The following is a 24,533-nucleotide window of genomic DNA, read 5'->3' as shown; positions in this document are numbered from 1 at the left end:
ATCTGTCCCTTTTTTTTTGCAATGGTCAAATCTGCTATCAAGTTATTTTGTCTCCGACTGTGTGTATGCACTAACTCTCTTCCCAGGGTACTTGGACCAAAAGGCCACCTTCCGCACTGTGGGGCTGTTCTCTGGCTTCAGAAAAGCGCAACCTCTGAATTCTTAGGAAGAATCCCTCCATCTGGTCTCCATTTTAGGTTGTGTCAGCCAGAGCAAGGAATGTTATTTCACACATAAAATGCCTCTTTTTTTTCATTTTGTGCGGGAAAGCACCGCCGCGGAGAGTGCTACCACTTTTGTGTTCTGTGCCAATCTGAGAAAAACTCTCTCTCTTTTTTTTAATGTCGTGAGAATTATTGGTAATTTCTGCCACTTCGGAATGAAAGGTGTTACTTGGAATTTTGATTTGATTTGATTTGGCACTGTGAGCAGCGCCATCCAGACTAAAACATATATGTATATATAGAACATTTTGAGAAGGTGCTAGTAACTCTTCTTCAAAAGGAGCGTATAATTGCAGGAATATCCCTTGTGGATAATGAGTGACAACTTTGGAATAATGAAATTTACAGCTTCTGGAGGCAATGGGGCTCTGTCCCTGGACTGTCAACGCAAGATCTCATATCATAAGGAAGAAAGCAGAGAAGAGATACTTAATAAATCAGTTAAACTTTATCTACAGCAATATCGTAGTTATGGTTTGGAGCAATTGTGGATGCTCCATCACTGGAGATTTTAAAGAAGAGATTGGACATTCACCTGTCTGAGATGGTATAGGTTCTCCTGCTTGAACAAGGGCTGGACTAGAAGACCTCCAAGGTCCCTTCCAGCTCTATTCTATTCTATTCTATTCTATTCTGTTCTGTTCTGTTCTGTTCTGTTCTGTTCTATTCTATTCTATTCTCTCTTCTTATTCTATTCTATTCTATTCTATTCTATTCTATTCTATTCTATTCTATTCTATTCTATTCTATTCTATTCTATTCTATTCTATTCTATTCTATTCTATTCTATTCTATTCTATTCTATTCTATTCTATTCTATTCTATTCTATTCTAACCTTCTAAATTGTGTGAACTAAAGTGGCGTTCCTTGTTTTTGGATGTTGCTCCTGACTGGAATTTGTGGCCTTCCTTAAAACTGTGAAGAGGAGTTTTCACAAAGAAAATGGCTATTAAAATTAGGAGGAGAGAAAATGGCTATTTTCACAAAGAAAATGGCTATTAAAATTAGGAGGAGCCATGTTTCGCTGGAGATAGAAAACCAAGATTGCTTTCAAGACAGCACGCCAGAAGCGCTACTATCTTTAAAGTCCTCTCTTTCTCCTGCGCAGCCTCCCAAATCATGTTGACGCCATTTCCCGCCTTTTTTCTTCAGAAATGCTCGGAGGTTTTGACACACTCGTAATAATCGCTCCCTGCAGTCCATGGCACACAGGTGTGAACTAAATAAACTAGCAGTCGTAGGCAGCTGAACTAGTCCCTGGCTCTCCATGTACAAACACTACACAATCAATCAGTCAATCAATCAAACTCTGCCCACTGTCTGGAGTTCGATCCTGATGGGATTCGAGATTGATTCAGCCTTCCATCCTTCCCAAGTTGGTGAAATGAGGACCCCGATTGTTGGGGGCAACAGGCTGACTCTGTAAACTGCTTAGAGAGGGTTGTAAAAGCACTATGAAGCTGTATATAAGTCTTAAGAGCTATTGCTATTGCCAACAGTGTAAGGCCATAAGAGCTATGAGCCAATAGGGGTTGACATTAGGGTTTAGTTTACAGTGGTACAATAATGAATGGATGATTAAAGGAACTAGATAGAACCCCTTGTGGTGCAATGGTTAGAGTGAAGTAGTGCAGGCTGATTCTGCCCACAGCCAGCAGTTCGATCCTGACCGGCTCAAGGTTGACTCAGCTTTCCATCCTTCTGAGGTTGGTAAAATGAGGAACCAGATTATGGTCAGCAGTGTAGCATTTAGACTCCTATACTGCTTCACAGTGCATTACAGCCATCTCTAAGCGGTTTGCAGAGTCGGCCTTTTGCTCCCAACAATCCCGGTCCTCATTTTACCGACCTCAGAAGGAGGGAAGGCTGAGTCAACCTTGAGCCACTCAGGATCAAAGTCCAGACTGTTGGATTGCAGAGTTAGACTGCAATACGGCACTCTAATCATTGCGTCGTGCAAACAATGTTTGCATTGTAAACTGCCCAGAGAGTGCAGTAAAGCACGATGGGGCAGTATAGAAGTCTAAATTCTGTTGCTCAGTTGCTATAAATAAATCTCCCATCTTTGAAGACTACAGAACTTGTTTGAGGTAAACTGAAAATAGGGGCAGTTATATAGAAAGTATGATCGGAAAATGGTTGTTCCTAGTGGCAGATCATTTACCAAGAGTAGACTTGAGAGATTTTTCCTTACCACTCCTGGCATATACTCAGCATGCCTTCTATCCTTTCTCTACAAGAATCTGACCAACTAACAGCCAGGGAAATGAGTGGGAGATAAGAGAGGCATTCAAAGTGAGCTTGACTTAAATCTCTTGTGGGGGCACACAGGGACTCATGATTGATGACGCATTTGACCCCTCCTTCAGACTCAGTCTCCTATAATAGGTGGGTGGATGTATGTATGTATGTATGATAGATAGATAGATAGATAGATAGATAGATAGATGATAGATAGATAGATAGATGGATGAATGGATGTCAGTCAAGTGCTGGGGAAATCAGGAGATTCAGACAGTTCAAAGGAGTATAAAAATTTATGGAAAGTTTAGGCTCTCTGCAAGAATCTGTCCAACTAACAGCCAAGGGAAATGAGCGGGAGATAAAAGAGGCATTCAAAGTGGGCTCGACTTAAATCTCTTGTGGGGGCACAGAGGGACTCATGATTGATGACGCATTTGACCCCTCCTTCAGACTCAGTCTCCTATAATAGGTGGGTGGATGTATGTATGTATGTATGTATGTATGTATGTATGTATGTAAGATAGATAGATAGATAGATAGATAGATAGATAGATAGATAGATAGATACAGATAGATAGAGACAGATGGACAGAGATAGATAGACAGACAGACAGACAGACAGACAGACAGACAGACGGATGGATGGATGAATGGATGTCAAGTGCTGGAGAAATCAGGAGATTCAGACAGTTCAAAGGAGTATAAAAATTTATGGAAAGTTTAGGCTCTCTACAAGAATCTGTCCAACTAACAGCCAAGGGAAATGAGCGGGAGATAAAAGAGGCATTCAAAGTGGGCAGGAACGCAGGGACTCATGACTTATGATGTGTTTGACCCACTCCTTCGGCCTCTTCTTGCTCATCCTGTCCCGCACCTGATTCTAAAGCATCCTGTTTCTCCTGGCAATCAGATCAGCAGAAGCTACATTCTTTCTCTTCCCCCTTTTGTCAGCCCCGTTCTTGCTACATTAACTAATAAAAATGTTGGGTGTGAAATATTATTTAAATGCCGGTGTATGGCTAAGTTTCACCAAGGTTATCTCCCGACGTCATTTTTAGCCCTTAATGCAGTTCTGCTCCTTGTGTCATCTGCGAGCAGAAATGTATTAGCCGGGTAGCGTGCCATCAGCTGTTGCGACTTTGATTTATTTGCTCTGTAAATTGGGACTGGAGCATTAATGAAAAATGACATTAATTGTTTTAACAGAGTTCTCTCTTTGTCACATCCTTTGCTTTCCTCCGAGGAATGTTTGAAACTCCTTACGAGGGAAAAAAAAAACTAATCAAGATTGCTCTGATGAGTAAGAATAGTGTCCAGTTTGCGGGGTGACTTTGAATGTCAGCGTGCTTCACTGTCCTTAAGAGGGTTTTTTTTTTTTGGTTTTATTTTTTAAGTGCAACCACCAAGCTTGGAAACAGAAAATCCAAAGGGTTTCTCTCAAAGTCCATGTTATCAAAGAAAAAAAGCTAATGGAATCCTGAATTGCATAAACGGAGGCATAGAATGAAAATCACGTGAAGTAATAGTACCGCTTTATAAAGCCTGAGTAAGGCCGCACCTGGACTATGCTGCATCCAGTTTGGGTCACCACAATACAAAAAAGATGCTGAGACTTTGGAAAAAGTGCAAAGAAGAGCAACTAGGATGATCAAAGGCCTGGAGACTAAAACAGGTGAAGAATGGTTGCAGGACTTGGGTTTGGCCAGTCTAGAGAAAAGGACTGGGGGGGGCATGATAGCAGTATTCCAGTATTTGAGGGGCTGCCACACAGAAGAGGGGGGCTCAAGCTGTTCTCCAAAGCACAAGAAGGCAGAATAAGAAAGAACGGATAGAAACGAATCAAGTAGAGAAGCAACCTGGAATTAAGGACAAACTTCCTGACAGTGAGGACAATTAACCAGTGGAACAGCTTGCCTCCTGAAGTTGTGGGTGCTCCATCGCTGGAGGTCTTTAAGAAGAGACTGGACAGCCGTTTGTCTGAAATAGCACAGGGTCTCCTTGAGCAGAGGGCTGGACTAGAAGACCTCCAAGGTCCCTTCCAGCTCTATTCTGATTGATTGAAAGAGAAATATTTTACACAATTTTCTATGCGATGGTGGGATACGTTTGTGTCTGACTTCTTGTGACCCAGTGAGCATAATTTTATCATCCTTGGCTGACCACAGTTTGTTGAGTGACCACACCAGCAGTGAAAAAAAAAGTGATTTATGACTGTTTTTTTAAAGCAAGCATTGCAGCCTCCCCTTCTGGTCACGTGATCAAAATTCAGAGGCTCGGCAACTGGCATGTACTGTTTCAGTGTCCCCAGGGGGGGTCACGTGATCCTCCTTTTGCAACCTTCTAAGGAGCAGGGTCATTGGGGGAAGCAACCAGGTGACTAACCACTTCAGAGAGTCCCTCAAGAACTGTGGCAAGGAAGGTTATAAAAACGGGGCCAAACTCAACAACTGTCTCGCTTAGCGGCAGAAATTTTGGGCTCCATTGTGGTCATAAATCAAAGACTACCTGTTCGTTTTTAGCTCATTCCTGTGTCGTGTGTGATAGCATCCGCTCTGCTTGGTCTCTTTTCCAATGGCCTCTAATTTTTCCCCACGGATCTTGGCTTCTTCAATGACTTTTTATTATGTGTCCAAAACACAGTACATTTCTCTCTATATTAATATTTGTCCAAATTTTAGTCTTTATTCTGAATATCGGGCAGCTCTTGGTTTTATGGCTACAATCCCCATTTCTGTGAATTTTTGGGTCTAGGAAGATATATATTTTTTACCGTTTCTTCTCCTCCTATCTGCAGTGGGTGAGCTTTGCCCATTGGAATAAATTTTCTGATAGGGTTTGATGAATAGCTAGATGAAATCTGAGACACTGCCAAAATGTTCCATTTTAATTGCCTGGAATAGACTGGACTGGACTATAAGAATGTATCTTCTGAACTAGAACCAATTAAACGGAAGAGGATTGAGTCTATATATTTCATGTTGATGTTTTTTATTGTAATGTTTTAATGTTTCTGTGACTTTTACTTGTAAGATGCCCAATGTTGCCTCTACATGAGATGGGCAGCATATAAGAAAGAAAGAAAGAAAGAAAGAAAGAAAGAAAGAAAGAAAGAAAGAAAGAAAGAAAGAAAGAAAGAAAGAAAGAAAGAAAAGAGAAAGAAAGAAAGAACAAAAGAAAAACGGGAGGGAGAGAGGAAGGAAGGAAAGAAGGAGAAAGAACAAAAGAAAAGAAAGGGAGGAAGGAAGGAGAAAGGAGAATGAAGAAAGGGGGGGAGGGAGGAGAAAGGAGAACAAATAAAGAGGAAGGAGGGAAGGACAAGGAAGGAAGGAGAAGAAAGAAAGAAAGAAAGAAAGAAAGAAAGAAAGAAAGAAAGAAAGAAAGAAAGAAGAAAGAAAGAAAGAAGAAAGAAAGAAGAAAGAAAGAAGGAAAGAAAGAAAGAAAGAAGAAAGAAAGAAGGAAAGAAAGAAAGAAAGAAAGAAAGAAGAAAGAAAGAAAGAAAGAAAGAAGAAAGAAAGAAAGAAGAAAGATAGAAAGAAAGAAAGAAGGAAAGAAAGAAAGAAAGAAGGAAAGAAAGAAAGAAAGAAAGAAAGAAAGAAAGAAAGAAAGAAAGAAAGAAAGAAAGAAAGAAAGAGAAAGTGACTGGCCTGAAGCATTATTTTCCATGCAAAGAGCTGACCTCTCCCCAAGTTATCGCAGTGCTGTACTTTAACACATACAACCTTGACATTCTTAGGAAGAATCCCTCCATCTGGTCTCCATTTTAGGTTGTGTCAGCCAGAGCAAGGAATGTTATTTCACACATAAAATGCCTCTTTTTTTTCATTTTGTGCGGGAAAGCACCGCCGCGGAGAGTGCTACCACTTTTGTGTTCTGTGCCAATCTGAGAAAAACTCTCTCTCTTTTTTTTAATGTCGTGAGAATTATTGGTAATTTCTGCCACTTCGGAATGAAAGGTGTTACTTGGAATTTTGATTTGATTTGATTTGGCACTGTGAGCAGCGCCATCCAGACTAAAACATATATGTATATATAGAACATTTTGAGAAGGTGCTAGTAACTCTTCTTCAAAAGGAGCGTATAATTGCAGGAATATCCCTTGTGGATAATGAGTGACAACTTTGGAATAATGAAATTTACAGCTTCTGGAGGCAATGGGGCTCTGTCCCTGGACTGTCAACGCAAGATCTCATATCATAAGGAAGAAAGCAGAGAAGAGATACTTAATAAATCAGTTAAACTTTATCTACAGCAATATCGTAGTTATGGTTTGGAGCAATTGTGGATGCTCCATCACTGGAGATTTTAAAGAAGAGATTGGACATTCACCTGTCTGAGATGGTATAGGTTCTCCTGCTTGAACAAGGGCTGGACTAGAAGACCTCCAAGGTCCCTTCCAGCTCTATTCTATTCTATTCTATTCTATTCTGTTCTGTTCTGTTCTGTTCTGTTCTGTTCTGTTCTGTTCTATTCTATTCTATTCTCTCTTCTTATTCTATTCTATTCTATTCTATTCTATTCTATTCTATTCTATTCTATTCTATTCTATTCTATTCTATTCTATTCTATTCTAACCTTCTAAATTGTGTGAACTAAAGTGGCGTTCCTTGTTTTTGGATGTTGCTCCTGACTGGAATTTGTGGCCTTCCTTAAAACTGTGAAGAGGAGTTTTCACAAAGAAAATGGCTATTAAAATTAGGAGGAGAGAAAATGGCTATTTTCACAAAGAAAATGGCTATTAAAATTAGGAGGAGCCATGTTTCGCTGGAGATAGAAAACCAAGATTGCTTTCAAGACAGCACGCCAGAAGCGCTACTATCTTTAAAGTCCTCTCTTTCTCCTGCGCAGCCTCCCAAATCATGTTGACGCCATTTCCCGCCTTTTTTCTTCAGAAATGCTCGGAGGTTTTGACACACTCGTAATAATCGCTCCCTGCAGTCCATGGCACACAGGTGTGAACTAAATAAACTAGCAGTCGTAGGCAGCTGAACTAGTCCCTGGCTCTCCATGTACAAACACTACACAATCAATCAGTCAATCAATCAAACTCTGCCCACTGTCTGGAGTTCGATCCTGATGGGATTCGAGATTGATTCAGCCTTCCATCCTTCCCAAGTTGGTGAAATGAGGACCCCGATTGTTGGGGGCAACAGGCTGACTCTGTAAACTGCTTAGAGAGGGTTGTAAAAGCACTATGAAGCTGTATATAAGTCTTAAGAGCTATTGCTATTGCCAACAGTGTAAGGCCATAAGAGCTATGAGCCAATAGGGGTTGACATTAGGGTTTAGTTTACAGTGGTACAATAATGAATGGATGATTAAAGGAACTAGATAGAACCCCTTGTGGTGCAATGGTTAGAGTGAAGTAGTGCAGGCTGATTCTGCCCACAGCCAGCAGTTCGATCCTGACCGGCTCAAGGTTGACTCAGCTTTCCATCCTTCTGAGGTTGGTAAAATGAGGAACCAGATTATGGTCAGCAGTGTAGCATTTAGACTCCTATACTGCTTCACAGTGCATTACAGCCATCTCTAAGCGGTTTGCAGAGTCGGCCTTTTGCTCCCAACAATCCCGGTCCTCATTTTACCGACCTCAGAAGGAGGGAAGGCTGAGTCAACCTTGAGCCACTCAGGATCAAAGTCCAGACTGTTGGATTGCAGAGTTAGACTGCAATACGGCACTCTAATCATTGCGTCGTGCAAACAATGTTTGCATTGTAAACTGCCCAGAGAGTGCAGTAAAGCACGATGGGGCAGTATAGAAGTCTAAATTCTGTTGCTCAGTTGCTATAAATAAATCTCCCATCTTTGAAGACTACAGAACTTGTTTGAGGTAAACTGAAAATAGGGGCAGTTATATAGAAAGTATGATCGGAAAATGGTTGTTCCTAGTGGCAGATCATTTACCAAGAGTAGACTTGAGAGATTTTTCCTTACCACTCCTGGCATATACTCAGCATGCCTTCTATCCTTTCTCTACAAGAATCTGACCAACTAACAGCCAGGGAAATGAGTGGGAGATAAGAGAGGCATTCAAAGTGAGCTTGACTTAAATCTCTTGTGGGGGCACACAGGGACTCATGATTGATGACGCATTTGACCCCTCCTTCAGACTCAGTCTCCTATAATAGGTGGGTGGATGTATGTATGTATGTATGATAGATAGATAGATAGATAGATAGATAGATAGATAGATGATAGATAGATAGATAGATGGATGAATGGATGTCAGTCAAGTGCTGGGGAAATCAGGAGATTCAGACAGTTCAAAGGAGTATAAAAATTTATGGAAAGTTTAGGCTCTCTACAAGAATCTGTCCAACTAACAGCCAAGGGAAATGAGCGGGAGATAAAAGAGGCATTCAAAGTGGGCTCGACTTAAATCTCTTGTGGGGGCACAGAGGGACTCATGATTGATGACGCATTTGACCCCTCCTTCAGACTCAGTCTCCTATAATAGGTGGGTGGATGTATGTATGTATGTATGTAAGATAGATAGATAGATAGATAGATAGATAGATAGATAGATAGATACAGATAGATAGAGACAGATGGACAGAGATAGATAGACAGACAGACAGACAGACAGACAGACGGATGGATGGATGAATGGATGTCAAGTGCTGGAGAAATCAGGAGATTCAGACAGTTCAAAGGAGTATAAAAATTTATGGAAAGTTTAGGCTCTCTACAAGAATCTGTCCAACTAACAGCCAAGGGAAATGAGCGGGAGATAAAAGAGGCATTCAAAGTGGGCAGGAACGCAGGGACTCATGACTTATGATGTGTTTGACCCACTCCTTCGGCCTCTTCTTGCTCATCCTGTCCCGCACCTGATTCTAAAGCATCCTGTTTCTCCTGGCAATCAGATCAGCAGAAGCTACATTCTTTCTCTTCCCCCTTTTGTCAGCCCCGTTCTTGCTACATTAACTAATAAAAATGTTGGGTGTGAAATATTATTTAAATGCCGGTGTATGGCTAAGTTTCACCAAGGTTATCTCCCGACGTCATTTTTAGCCCTTAATGCAGTTCTGCTCCTTGTGTCATCTGCGAGCAGAAATGTATTAGCCGGGTAGCGTGCCATCAGCTGTTGCGACTTTGATTTATTTGCTCTGTAAATTGGGACTGGAGCATTAATGAAAAATGACATTAATTGTTTTAACAGAGTTCTCTCTTTGTCACATCCTTTGCTTTCCTCCGAGGAATGTTTGAAACTCCTTACGAGGGAAAAAAAAAACTAATCAAGATTGCTCTGATGAGTAAGAATAGTGTCCAGTTTGCGGGGTGACTTTGAATGTCAGCGTGCTTCACTGTCCTTAAGAGGGTTTTTTTTTTTTGGTTTTATTTTTTAAGTGCAACCACCAAGCTTGGAAACAGAAAATCCAAAGGGTTTCTCTCAAAGTCCATGTTATCAAAGAAAAAAAGCTAATGGAATCCTGAATTGCATAAACGGAGGCATAGAATGAAAATCACGTGAAGTAATAGTACCGCTTTATAAAGCCTGAGTAAGGCCGCACCTGGACTATGCTGCATCCAGTTTGGGTCACCACAATACAAAAAAGATGCTGAGACTTTGGAAAAAGTGCAAAGAAGAGCAACTAGGATGATCAAAGGCCTGGAGACTAAAACAGGTGAAGAATGGTTGCAGGACTTGGGTTTGGCCAGTCTAGAGAAAAGGACTGGGGGGGGCATGATAGCAGTATTCCAGTATTTGAGGGGCTGCCACACAGAAGAGGGGGGCTCAAGCTGTTCTCCAAAGCACAAGAAGGCAGAATAAGAAAGAACGGATAGAAACGAATCAAGTAGAGAAGCAACCTGGAATTAAGGACAAACTTCCTGACAGTGAGGACAATTAACCAGTGGAACAGCTTGCCTCCTGAAGTTGTGGGTGCTCCATCGCTGGAGGTCTTTAAGAAGAGACTGGACAGCCGTTTGTCTGAAATAGCACAGGGTCTCCTTGAGCAGAGGGCTGGACTAGAAGACCTCCAAGGTCCCTTCCAGCTCTATTCTGATTGATTGAAAGAGAAATATTTTACACAATTTTCTATGCGATGGTGGGATACGTTTGTGTCTGACTTCTTGTGACCCAGTGAGCATAATTTTATCATCCTTGGCTGACCACAGTTTGTTGAGTGACCACACCAGCAGTGAAAAAAAAAGTGATTTATGACTGTTTTTTTAAAGCAAGCATTGCAGCCTCCCCTTCTGGTCACGTGATCAAAATTCAGAGGCTCGGCAACTGGCATGTACTGTTTCAGTGTCCCCAGGGGGGGTCACGTGATCCTCCTTTTGCAACCTTCTAAGGAGCAGGGTCATTGGGGGAAGCAACCAGGTGACTAACCACTTCAGAGAGTCCCTCAAGAACTGTGGCAAGGAAGGTTATAAAAACGGGGCCAAACTCAACAACTGTCTCGCTTAGCGGCAGAAATTTTGGGCTCCATTGTGGTCATAAATCAAAGACTACCTGTTCGTTTTTAGCTCATTCCTGTGTCGTGTGTGATAGCATCCGCTCTGCTTGGTCTCTTTTCCAATGGCCTCTAATTTTTCCCCACGGATCTTGGCTTCTTCAATGACTTTTTATTATGTGTCCAAAACACAGTACATTTCTCTCTATATTAATATTTGTCCAAATTTTAGTCTTTATTCTGAATATCGGGCAGCTCTTGGTTTTATGGCTACAATCCCCATTTCTGTGAATTTTTGGGTCTAGGAAGATATATATTTTTTACCGTTTCTTCTCCTCCTATCTGCAGTGGGTGAGCTTTGCCCATTGGAATAAATTTTCTGATAGGGTTTGATGAATAGCTAGATGAAATCTGAGACACTGCCAAAATGTTCCATTTTAATTGCCTGGAATAGACTGGACTGGACTATAAGAATGTATCTTCTGAACTAGAACCAATTAAACGGAAGAGGATTGAGTCTATATATTTCATGTTGATGTTTTTTATTGTAATGTTTTAATGTTTCTGTGACTTTTACTTGTAAGATGCCCAATGTTGCCTCTACATGAGATGGGCAGCATATAAGAAAGAAAGAAAGAAAGAAAGAAAGAAAGAAAGAAAGAAAGAAAGAAAGAAAGAAAGAAAGAAAGAAAGAAAGAAAGAAAGAAAAGAGAAAGAAAGAAAGAACAAAAGAAAAACGGGAGGGAGAGAGGAAGGAAGGAAAGAAGGAGAAAGAACAAAAGAAAAGAAAGGGAGGAAGGAAGGAGAAAGGAGAATGAAGAAAGGGGGGGAGGGAGGAGAAAGGAGAACAAATAAAGAGGAAGGAGGGAAGGACAAGGAAGGAAGGAGAAGAAAGAAAGAAAGAAAGAAAGAAAGAAAGAAAGAAAGAAAGAAAGAAAGAAAGAAGAAAGAAAGAAAGAAGAAAGAAAGAAGAAAGAAAGAAGGAAAGAAAGAAAGAAAGAAGAAAGAAAGAAGGAAAGAAAGAAAGAAAGAAAGAAAGAAGAAAGAAAGAAAGAAAGAAAGAAGAAAGAAAGAAAGAAGAAAGATAGAAAGAAAGAAAGAAGGAAAGAAAGAAAGAAAGAAGGAAAGAAAGAAAGAAAGAAAGAAAGAAAGAAAGAAAGAAAGAAAGAAAGAAAGAAAGAAAGAAAGAGAAAGTGACTGGCCTGAAGCATTATTTTCCATGCAAAGAGCTGACCTCTCCCCAAGTTATCGCAGTGCTGTACTTTAACACATACAACCTTGTTGTCTCCTTGTTACTTTATTAACACTCAATAAGCATAACTAGCAAAATGTCAAGAAAGGAAGTTTGCACGTAATCTGGATGGAGTTTTTTTTTTTTTTTGAAAGGGCCTAGTGGTGATGATTGCTTGAAATAAGCAAAGAGGCGTTATAATTGTATTTCTGTTTAATTGTTTCCCGAATTGCTAAAGGGTAGATTTAACTGAATAGGAGTTTAATCCAGTTACGATCAATCCTAACTAATCCCTATTGGGAAAATTGTTCATTCTGAGTTTTAACGCTGTTTTTAGATGCCATCACGTTACCACCCTAGCTGGAGCCAGCATCTGCAGAGGTCTTGGCAGTTTGCTTCCTCTTTCAACTTTTTGGGAGAAATGGATTTGACTGCCTGCAAACTCTTTGCATGGACTCTACGGGGAGTTTGAAATGAAATGAAATGAACCTTTATTGTCAATCAGAATAGAGCTGGAAGGGACCTTGGAGGTCTTCTAGTCCAGCCCCCTGCTCAAGGAGGAGACCCTGTGCCTTTTCAGACAAGGGGCTGTCCAGATTCTTCTTAAAAACCTCCAGTGATGAAGCACCTACAACTTCTGGTGGCAAGCTGTTCCACTGGTTAATTGTCCTCACTGTTAGGAAGCTTCTCCTTGATGAGTTTCCATCCCTTGTTGCTTCTGGTCCTGCCTTCTGGTGCTTTGGTAAATAATTTGACCCCCTCTTCTTTGTGGCAGCCCCTCAAATATTGGAATATTGGTACCATGTCCCCCCCCCCTGGTCCTTCCCCAATCCTGCAACCGTTCTTCGTATGTTTTTGTCTCCAGGCCTTTAATCATCCTAGTTGCTCTTCTCTGCTCTTTTTCCCAAAGTCTCAGAATCTTTTTTGTAATGTAATGACCAAAACCGGATGCAGTATTAAGTTTTTCCAAGCTTACCTCATAAATAACAAATACAACAAATTTCTAAAATATAATATATTCTCATTTTTCTACCTCCCCAAAAGATGAACAATGATTGTGATGTTTTGTGTTGAAGAATGCGGGGATTGTTATATATATATATATATATATTTCATTTTACACAAACAAGACCTCTAATACAGATTAATGTTACAGCCACATCTGATTAGAAATTAATCTTCTTTTAATAATTGCAGCTCAAATCGGATAAAAGCTTAGAGTAATTCTGTTTGAACTTTTAAAGCACATCAGTGGGAAGGCCAGCTTCAAAGCTAAAAGAATATATTGGTAACAACAGCCCTGCTGTCTTTTTCTCGAGATTCCTAGAAATATAAATCCTATTGTTTAGTAAGGAGTTTCTCCCTGTAATGTACATAGTAGCTGTCTAATGTAAGGATAATTGCAACTTCAAATAGATAGGTATAAGCGTGTGGAGGTCACCATAGATTTTTGACCTTCCTGGATTTGCAGGTCTGCCGATGGCTTGCGTGGAATTTATTTGACCAAATGTTAATGTATAAGGCTTTGTGTTCTTGAGTTCTCAGAGTTATATTTCTCTCCTTCCCTCCCTCTCTCTCTCCCTCCCTCCTTCCCTGTATTCTCTGCATGAGTAGAAGATAGATGAAGAGAATGGAGCAAACTTGCTATCATCTATCTGTCTGTCTATATCTATCTGTCTGTCTATATCTATCTGTCTGTCTATATCTATCTATCTATCTATCTATCTATCTATCTATCTATCTATCTATCTATCATCTATCATCTATGTCTATATCTATCTATATCTATCATCTATCAAACTGTCTGTATCTATGTATCTATCATCTATCAATCTCTATCTTTCTATTGGATATCAATCTGTATCTATCTGTGTCTGTCTATCAATCTGTCTATCAATCTATCTATCATCTATATCATCTATGTCTATATCTATATCATCTATCAATCTGTCTGTCTGTATCTTTGTATCTATCATCTATCTATCTTTCTATTGGATATCAATCTGTATCTATCTATGTATTTATTTGTCTGTCTATCAATCTGTCTGTCTCTGTCTATCAATCATCTATATATCTGTGTCTGTCTGTATCTATCTATGTATCTATCATCTATCAATTTGTATCTATCTATATCTATCATCTATCAATCTGTCTGTCTCTGTCTATCAATCATCTATCGATCTGTCAGTCAGTCAGTCAGTCTGTCTGTCTGTCTATCTATCTATCTATCTATCTATCTATCTATCTATCTATCTATCTATCTATCTATCAACAAGCATGTGGAGGTTACCATACATTTTTAACCTTCCTGGATTTGCAGGTCTGCCGATGGCTTGTGTGGAATTAATTTGACCAAATGTTAATGCGTAAGGCTTTGCGTTCTTGAGTTTTCTGACCTGAGTCATGTTTCTCTCTCTCTCTCTCTCTATTTCTCCCTCTATTCTCCACACGAGTAGAAGATAGATGAAGAGAATGAAGCAAACTTGCTAGCAGTCCTCACTGAAACGTTGGACAGTATCCCAGTGGATGAAGATGGATTGCCTTCTTTCGATGCCCTGACAGATGGAGATGTGACCAGCCAAAATGAGGCCAGCCCTTCATCAGTGGCTGACAGCACCCCCGCACCTCAAGAGGCCGAAGAGACGTCTCTAGTAAGAATTCTACTTTCCTCCCTTTTCTAGGAAATGGAGTGGCTGTCTGACAGTGCAAAGCATGGGTGTGAGGTCACACTCTGGTTGTGTTCCTCTCCACGATGTAAAGAAAGCTGAATCCTAGCTGAGAGACATTGAGGGGAGAAAGTCTCTGGAAGAGAAAAATTGGTCTCTTTCTGAAGGAACTCTATAGCACGGATTATTGGATCGTTGTCTCCTCTTCCTTCGATTCTGTTGGGGGAAAAACCAGAAATGTCAGGCTCTTAAAGGGACACAGACCCTGCTGAGTCATTCCCATCATTGCATCATCCACCTTGTATTACATTACATCATTACATCTTATATTATTACGTAAGCTGTTTAGCTGTTAGACCATTACCTTGACAAGAAAGAAATGTTGGATCCATGCAGTCTTGCTAGTGATCTGCTGGTGCATCCCTGTAGGTTTCCGATTAAGCCGAAATTGCTTAATTATGGAATTTGGTTTAAGATTTTGCTCATACGATCAATGTTAAACTCCCTCGCTTAACAATTGTCCCACTTAGCAACAGAAAGTTTGGGCTCCATTGGGGCAGTAAATCAAGGACTATCTGTATTCATGTTCAGGCTAGTGCATGTGTTCTCAACAGAGATAGAATATAGGTTCACCTTATGGGTAGCAAGGTGGATGTTTATTTATTTATTTATTTATTTAATTTATATACCGCCCTTCTCTCAAGAGACTCAGGGCAGTTAACAGGGCAATACGTAAAAGACAGATACAAAAGTTAAAATTATTAAAACATGATTAAACAATGCCCATAGTACAAATTTAAAATTAAAGTCATAATAACAAACCCACCCCGTCCCATCAGGATGTTACAGGTCCTGCTGGCTGAGAATGATGGGAATTGTAGCCCAACCTCTGGGAGGGGCCGAGAGAGAGAGGAAAAATTGCTTAGATTCTCTGAGTGGCCCAGTTGTTTTAAGATGTTTGCTACAGCTTACATCGATCCTGGCAAAGCTGGGATGAATTTTCTATCCCACTTTCCCATAGTTGGCCTATGGACAACTAAAATAATTGCAGCATGATAGTTTCAAACCTTTGAACAGGGAAAGCCACAATGTAATGTAGCTTTCCTAGATCAGTTTTCTGATTCAAAACTCCCTGGATTTCTAGGTGATATTTCATGGGTTTTCAATTGGGGAAGTTAAACATAAATCACCCAACCCATTAATCTATTGTAGATCTGTTGCCTGATTGGACACAAGCTTCCAGTGAATGTCCTTCAGGTAGAAGAGTTGTGAAAAGTTATAGATCTACACACACACACACACACACACACACACACACACACACACACACAGAGAGAGAGAGAGAGAGAGAGAGAGAGAGAGAGAGAGAGAGTCCCTCTCTCAACCCTAACTTTAAAAAACCCTATTCAGTTGCCCGACAACTTTATCTTTCAGGCATAACGAAAGCAAGAAGCTCAGTATCTTATAACTGGCACTATCCAGATAAACTTGTAAAATACATCTCCTAAATGATGTTATTCAACCACAAGGAAGATCCTTGCCAATGTCCAGAAGTTTCCCTTGAGGTAGAATATCTGTCGGCTCCAGAGTTTTCTTATTAAAATCAGTCGGTCTTCAGTTAGGCCTGAATTCCTTCCAACTTGGCCCTTTGATGACTTGTGGACTTCACCTCCCAGAATTCCTCAGCCAGGCATGGGTGGGAGTTGAAGTCCACAAGTCATAAAAGGGCCATGTTGGAAGACCCCTGCCTTAAAGTTTCATTTGGTCCACTCTTACGTATGGCTCCAAATCTATGTAGGTTAAGCTTCAGAGATCTCTTTATGACAGGCAAATGTTGTCTTAGGGCTGATGCACTTTCTCTAGGAAAATCACAAAGGGAAACTCCAAATTTTCTTTCTCCCTTGGCACACGAATGACATCGGAGCAAATTATTTTGGGTCGTCTCAGAAACATGAGTTAGAAAGATGGTTTTAAGTTCAGGTGTGACTCCAGGTTTTGTGGATGTTTGGAATTACACTATGAGTAAACCACTGGACCCTCTTATTAATTTAATTCAACAGAGAATACCATTAGCTCCTGGATATAATATAGCCTTGTAGGAATGTTGGCTAAACTAAACAATAATGCTTTACTTAATTTTTTTTAATCTAAATCTTTTCATCGTTGCCTCTTTCTATCTGACTTCTCTTCTTCATCCATCCTTCCTGTTACCGGATTCCTGAGCAAAAAAAAACAACAACATCTGGCTTTGCAATGATCAGTTACACAGGTCCTTGGAAATAACACAAAGAATCACATTTTGCCAACTTAAATCCTTCTTTCTGGCTGGGTTGCAACCAAACACTGAGAAGCGGGGAATGTAAACCTCTTTGTACAGGTAGATGAAATAAAACATGTATTTTGGGGAGCCTCTCTGCATACAATGGCAAGTGCTGATGACCCATGAATTTAACTTGGACACAATCCGCATTTAAAATTAAAACAGGCTTCCCATTGCTATTATGTGTGAAATGATAAATGACCTGCAACATAGCTTTTTAAAATAATAATAATAATAAAAGATTGGCCTGGAGCAAAGTGCTAATACATCACTTTCCAAGGGTGTAAAATGATTTTGTAATACTTCCATTGCTCGATCTTTTTGACAATTCTATGAAGCTTTTTCTTCTCGTTTGAAAAGAACAAAGGACCCTTTTCCTTTAGAAACACTTGTGCAGCTCGGATTGCGGGTGAAGAAGTGGGGGAAATTCCAGAAACTGGGGGAGGGGGGAGCGGGAGGGGGGAAGAAACCTTCTAGATTTATAAAAGCCAATCAATTAATCATCTACCATCTTTGTTACTGCAGTTGGATTCTGTCTTCTCCTCCATTTAGCACAGGTGTCTTCAAACTTGACCCTTTTATGACTTGTGGACTTCAACTCCTAGAATTCCTCAGCCAGGCACGCTGGCTCAGGAATTCTGGGAGTTGAAGTCCATAAGTCATAAAAGCGCCAAGTTTGAAGACCCCTGGTTTAGCACAATTCCAGACTCTGGGGATGAAGAAAAGTCCCAACTGCAAGATTAACAATTTTGGTAGCTGCAGCATATTGTAGGCTTCTTAATCTGTGATCCACTAAGGCCCCCATATCTTTCTTGTAAGTACTCTTGGTAAGCCAAGCACCACAACTCTAGTATCTGCAGGTCTGGTTTTCCTGCCTAAGTGCAGAACTTTACATTTCTCATCATTGAACAACATTTTATTGGGTAGGGCCCGGTGATCAAGTTTATCAAGATCCTGCATGTTATCAACCTCTCCAAGATTTATGTCGTCCACGAGCAAACTTTATATGGTCATTTGCACTTTGGTCATTCTGGTCATTTGCATTCAGTCAGAGGGTCATTGAGGCCACTTGGAGGTTTCTCGGTATCCTCAGGATCCAGGTGGCCTCAACGACCCTCTAAAAGGAGGCAAATGACCGGCTGTCTGCAAGGAGTATAAATCCTTCCCTTCCCCACCATCTACTCAGAGCCGAAGAAGCTTCTGGGATGAGAAGCGAAACGTCTTCAGAAAGAAAAATAAGTCCAGTTGCCTTGTGAAAAAAAGCATCTTTGGGAGAGTCAAAGAGTGGGAATTAAACTGTGAACTTTTTTTCTTAAAAAATAAATAAATGAATAAGAAACAAGGATGTATAACCCCCTTTCCCCCTCTGCCCAATCTTCCCCTTTCCCAACCGCCAAAAAATTCCTTCTCTTATTTCTTGCAGCTTAAGAAGCTCTTGCTGGCTCCAGCAAACATCCAGCTAAACTACAATGAATGCAGCGGCCTCGGCACACACAATCATGCAAACTCCAATCACAGGATCAAAACAAGCCCTGTGTCCATCAAGGTAGGGGTGTTCGCACTCGGTTAAGGCGTGTAGGAAGATGCATTCGTGAATGTTCCTCGTTGCCCTTTCCGCACAGGACAGAGCCTGGTGCTGGAAGCTGTCAGATCTTTCGCCCAGAAGGAGCCGGCATCCCACTTTTCTGCTACACTGAAGTCACCACAGTGCACAAAAGATGGACAGTTGGTAAAAGCATCACCGCTTTCATGAAGCTAGAGCAGACCTGGGCCTTTTACAGCCTCCGGGCCACATCTGATCTTTTAACCCTGTGCAGCCTGTACGAGTCAATCAGAAATTAGAAAGCAAACATTAGAAATATTTAGAATGTTTAGAAAGCGGTGATGGTGCAGTGGTTAAAGGGTAGCATTGCAGGCTAACTCTGCCGACTGCCAGCAGTTCGATCCTGATGGGCTCAGGGTTGACGCAGCCTTCCGTCCTTCCAAGGTCGGTAAAATGAGGACCCAGATTGTTGGGGGGCAACAGGCCGACGCTTAGAGAGGGCTGTAAGAGCACTGCGAAGCGGTATATAAGTCTAAGTGCTATTGCTCTTCCTTCCTTCCTTCCTTCCTTCTAATAGGAGTAAGAGAGATTGATATACTATATCTTAATGCCCTTTGTTTCTTTTCTTGGCAAAGGATACTGCCATTTTTACAGCCCCCTGTTCTTCCCCCCCCCACATAAAGAGTAGGTGTGTCTGCCCTTAAAATATTAGTGACAGACCTTGTTTGATATACAGGCCCGGTTAGCTCCTCTGCCAACTACCCAGTGTAAAAGAAGATTATGCTGGCACCTTGGAAGAAAACTCTGCGATGGCCATTAATTGCTTGAGATGCTGGCAGTGGGTGATTCTGTTAGCGGCCCGTATTAAACAATGTTTGTCTTGCCATTCACTGTAACCGAAAACACAGCATTTAGGGGTACTTAAGAGAGTTGTGAACAGGTTGTGAGACTTGAGCAATCAGCGTCAAATTAAGCTTTAAGCCCTTCCTCTCTGTTTTTTTCCTTCTTCTTCTCTGTTGGTAGAGAAGGAACTAACTATAGGACCTTAAAGAAGGCTATAGCGCTGCCCAGAAGCATTGAAACGCCAGAGGACTGGAGGAAAAAGCCGCGACAATGTCATTTAGGAATTTTAATGTCATTTTGTCTTCTTTATTCTGCAAATAATTATTCACAGCTCATAGATCGGGTGGCTTAGACTCAACCCTTCACTGCTAATCTCTCTCTCTCTCTTTAAAAAAAAGCAACACCCGGTATCCATTCTGATAAGGTTCATCTCCCTAATTTCACCCTTTTTCTCTCTCCCCCCCACCCCCCACCCCCCGATTTCGCCTGGGACTCGTTTCCTAAGACCGAGAATCCATGGAGCAATAAAGTGAAGAGCATCTGCCAGGCGCAAAAGCCACAGAGACGTCCCTGCTCGGAGCTTCTCAAGTATCTGACCACCAGTGATGACCCCGGTCAGGTCAAACAGATGGAAAACAGGAACAGCAACAGGGACAAATTCACTTCTAAAAAGAAGGCCCTGTTGCATTCTCAGACGCACCACTCGCAAGGTAGGTAGGTGACGGATGGAGAGCATTGGGGGGATGGGGTCGGGGGTCTCGTTTGTCGTAGTGGCACGTAGTCAACCCTGGAGGATGCGGTGAAGCATGGATGTGAATGGAGTCTCCAGGTGAGGGTGTCCCGGCTGCTCGGACCCACCATTCCATCCTGACGCGTTTGCAGATGTTGGAAATAATGCACTGCCTCTTCTGCTTCTTACTGGGGGCATGGTGGCTCAGTGGTTAAAGTTGCTGAGCTTCTCAGCTGGAAAACTCGGGTTCGAGACCTGAGCACTGTGCAAAGGGGTGAGCCCCCCGTTCCGTGCTCCAGCTCCTGCCCACCTAATTCAAAAGCATGCAAACGCAAGTAGATCAACAGGTACCACTTCGGTGGGAAGGTAACAGCTTCCCACGCTCCTTTGGTCTATAACCCTGCTGGCCACAGGAACCCAGAAATGTCTTTGGACAATGTTGGTTCCTTCGGCCGAGATCTCTTAGCTAGGGTGAGTGGCATATTGGCCTTTGAGATGAAACAACTGTGATACATTTTTTTGAGAGAGAGGAAAAGAAGGACCACAGGAGATGTTGGCTTCTTCTTGAGCTGAAATGCCTGTGCCTACTTTGTAGTTAGTGGGGGCCACGATGGCTTAGTGGTGAAAAACGCTGAGCTGACAGCTTGGGTTCGAGACCTGAGTGCTGCATGACTGGGTGAGCTCCCATTCCTTGCTCTAGCTCTTGCCTGCCTAGAAGTTCGAAAGCATGCAAACGCAAGTAGATCAATAGGTACCACTTCAGTGGGAAGGCGACAGGTTTGGTCTACAACCATGTTGGCCACATGAACACACAAGTGTCTTTGGACAACCCTCGGCCAAGAAACAGAGGCGAGCACTGTGCCCTAAAGTTGGACACCAGTGGACAGGGGAAACCTGTATCTTGGTTTTTTTTTATACCTTCACCATTAAGCAGAGCAAGGCAACTGCCAGCAACGGCTCATAGATCTGGCAGAAGAACTCTGTCCCTAACCCTTGGAAGGAAGATGTAATTGTCAGGTTTTCTACTTTGCCCATCTGTTTTGTGGCCATCATTACTATTTTGTACAAGTTGGGCAAGGGGATGTGTCATCAGAACATCGTCTTCTCCCCGCCTGTGTATTTTTAACCCAAGTAGAAGGCAGAAGGATTGTTAAAACCAGCAACGTATTCCTTCAGAGACACTGAAAACCGCTTTCTTGCAGCTTTTGAATAGGCAATAAACGTATCATCCCTATTATATCTCAAAACGCCTCACCATTTTATTGTTTTATTTTCTAAGCAGTGTCAAGCGTAAGGACCATATTGACCCCTTTTACTCACTAAAAAAACCACAGAAGAGTTCTTTATGGCCAACTAAACATCTGTAATGAAGTTTAGCATCCTCGGGTGTGTAAACATTTGTTACTCTTCCTTAGTCTCGTGAGGGGATTGCAAAAATCAGAGGCGAGGAGACCCCAGCTTGTTCTTTTTTTTCTACAGCTATTATTTTTTCCCCCAGCAACACCCCCCCCCCAAGAAAAGCTTCATTGACAAATATCGCTTCTTGAGAAATGCATCTCTTATTTCCCTGCTTCCAAAGGGGAAAAGACCCACTCTGACACTTCAGCCAACATCTGGAGCTGCTGTGTCATTGATCAAGGGAAATTGCTCTATGGCTGAGTGTAGCGGCTATTTTTTTGTTGTTTTGTTAATAAATTCTGAGTTGGAAGCAACCAAAATTCACATTTCACTGCAGGCCCATCAACCCTGGCTTTATTGTGTCCGAAAAGAAGAATGAGGTTTAATTCCTCAGCAGAGCTAGGAGCTTGTTAAATCAGGGCAGCCTTGAGACCTGCTGTAGACGGTATATAATGAGCAATTGTGTTTCTGTAAAGCCAGCAACACTGGGTTGGTTTCTTGTTATTGTAGCATGTAAACCAGTGTTTCCCAACTTTAGTAACTTTGAGATAGGTGGACGTCAACTCCCAGAATTCCCCAGCCAGCTGGCTGGAGAATTCTGGAAGTTGAAGTCCACGTATCTTGAAGTTGCCACGGTTGGGGAAAACTGATGTAAGCTTTTTTTTTTAAATGGCCTTTTTATTATTAATGATATTTTAATATTTTCCTAGAGCAGGGCTGTCAGACCTGGGCTGCAGAAATGTGGAGAATCTTTTGTTGAAAAAGAAAATGTTTTTCAACTTACTTTGCTGCCTTCAGGATACTGGTCCTCAGCATTTTTGCAGCACATATGTGATAACCAGCCTTAGAGGCACTGTCCTGGAAGAAAGTGGAATTCTGTTTTTTACTGGCTTAAATCATTGCTGTGTTGATGGGCCAGGAAACCTTAATGAAATGAATTTCCTTGTCGATATAAAGCAAGAGAGAATTATGTTTTTTAATTTATTTTAATTATGATATTTCTGTGTCGTTTAGAGAACGAATGTTATGGGGCACCTGCTAAGCAGAGTAAGTATTTGCTAATTCACTGTCTGAGTAACTCATTCGTTTATTGACTTCGCAAAGAATCCTGTCTTCTGAATTCTGCTCAGTTTGGGGAAACTGTTGGTTAGATGTATTAAAAAAAAGTTTGTAGATGTTTTAAAAACAGTAGAGAAGAGCCGTCAGAAGAACATGAGGCTGGAACCAATGTATTCATTTCCCCCTGCTTTACCCAGAGGCTTTATTTGAGGTCAGGACTAAAAAGAAGGGGAGGAATGGAGAAGATTTTCTTAATTAATCCCTGGTCCAAACCAGATCCTATATGTTTATCGAAGCCCAATGACTAAACATCAATGTTTAACTTCTGAAGCTTATTCTACTCACTGGGGAGTGAGGCAAAAATCAATCTGGCGATCGTAGGATTCCATTATGGATGGACAGGTCTTCTCACTCTAATGGACAGTCTGGAGAAGATTGAGTCAAGAGCAGTTTAGTGCAACATGTACTTTCCCCCCCCCCCAGTACTAAATATGCAAAGCAGAGACATTAGTGAGGATGGACGACACGATTCTTACAGGCAGAATTCTACTAGTGCTTTCTGGACCACAGTAGAATAAGTGTCCTACTGTGGGAGCCGTGTGGAAATAGGGACATTTCTGGTGATGGAAGAAGGAGCATGCAAGATTCGGACAACAAAGAAAAGTCATCATTGGCAAAACATTCCCCCCCCCCAGGAATTGCTGTTTCAAAAATGTAAAAACGTTTGGAATTTCTCCAAGTGCTTGCGAAGGCAGCTAAGGCTTTCATTCTGGATTTCTCTATGGAGATTCTCCACCATCCAGGTCACGGTTTTCCCAGAGGTGCTTTTTCAAAAGGCAACTGGACTCTCTTGTTGTCCCTTGAAGACGTTTCGCTTCACATCCAAGGAGCTTCTCCAGTTCTGCAGAAGCGAAACATCTCCAATGGAAGGGAAGGGGAAAAAACAAACCTCCAGTTGGCTTTATTCTGGATTTTTTTTTCTTAATGAGTCTCCCACCTGAGTCTCTGTTTGGAGACTCTTTGAGATTCACGCACATTTTCTTTTATTGGCCAATCCCCACCCCCCAAAAAATAAAAAATAAAAGTGGAGCCTCTCTTAGCATTTAGCTCTAATCCAGATGCACATAATGTATTTGATGATCAGGGCTAGAATTGGGGGGCAGAAACCAGGAAGTAAAATTAGCTAAAGACCCATTTATTCGAACAAGCTGGCCTGGCCTGATGGGGAGTTAACTTAGGGTTTTAATATTTGTATATTCTTACTGTTTTATTTTGGGCAATAATTTAATTCTTTTTTTTTAACTTTTGTACTTTTGTATTTTTATTATATGCCATGTTCACCGCCCTGAGTCCTTCGGGAGAAGGGCGGTATAAAAATTTAATAAATAGAATAGAGTAGAATAGATGCAAATATGGCGATGGTTTCTTAGAGTTTGGAGTTAGTAGCAAAATTTCTCATGAGGGGTCCTCGGTGCTCTCTGAGTTTGCTTATTTTCTTGCAGTTGTTTCATTACCCAAACTAGGTAACATCATCGGTGCTAGAAGGGAGGGGGGTTTGCAGAGAGGAGGAGGAAGAGGAGGAGGAGGAGGAGGAGGAGGAGGAGGAGGAGGAGGAGGAGGAGGAGGAGGAGGAGGAGGAGGACGACGACGACTGTGGGGTCCTTGGTGTTCTCTGAGCTTGGTGGTTTTCTTGCAGACGTTCCATGGCCCAAACTAGATAACATCATCAGTGTCTCTTTGTATTAAACTGTTGCATTGAACTAGTCAGGAAAGAAAAATTGAGGGTCTCAAGACCTCCAAGCTCACCCGAGAATTGCTGGATACTAAAAAAAAAAAATGCCCCATAAATTGAAAATAAAAACAGAAAATGGATAT

General features: G+C 41.5%; 1 protein-coding gene across 1 annotated transcript in view; it reads left to right on the top strand.

Moving 5' to 3' along the window:
* Positions 1 to 24,533, top strand: part of PPARGC1A (PPARG coactivator 1 alpha) — a 99,730-nt gene that overhangs the window by 41,358 nt on the left and 33,839 nt on the right. The window contains exons 3-6 of the mRNA XM_083367637.1: positions 14,556 to 14,750; positions 18,509 to 18,631; positions 19,977 to 20,181; positions 22,614 to 22,646. Of these exons, the coding sequence (XP_083223763.1) occupies positions 14,556 to 14,750; positions 18,509 to 18,631; positions 19,977 to 20,181; positions 22,614 to 22,646 (556 nt within the window). The remainder of the gene's footprint in view (positions 1 to 14,555; positions 14,751 to 18,508; positions 18,632 to 19,976; positions 20,182 to 22,613; positions 22,647 to 24,533) is intronic.

This window comes from Vipera ursinii, assembly GCF_947247035.1.
Source record: "Vipera ursinii genome assembly, chromosome: 7".
Classification (NCBI taxonomy): domain Eukaryota; kingdom Metazoa; phylum Chordata; class Lepidosauria; order Squamata; family Viperidae; genus Vipera; species Vipera ursinii.
This window is presented reverse-complemented; position numbering and strand designations above follow the sequence as displayed.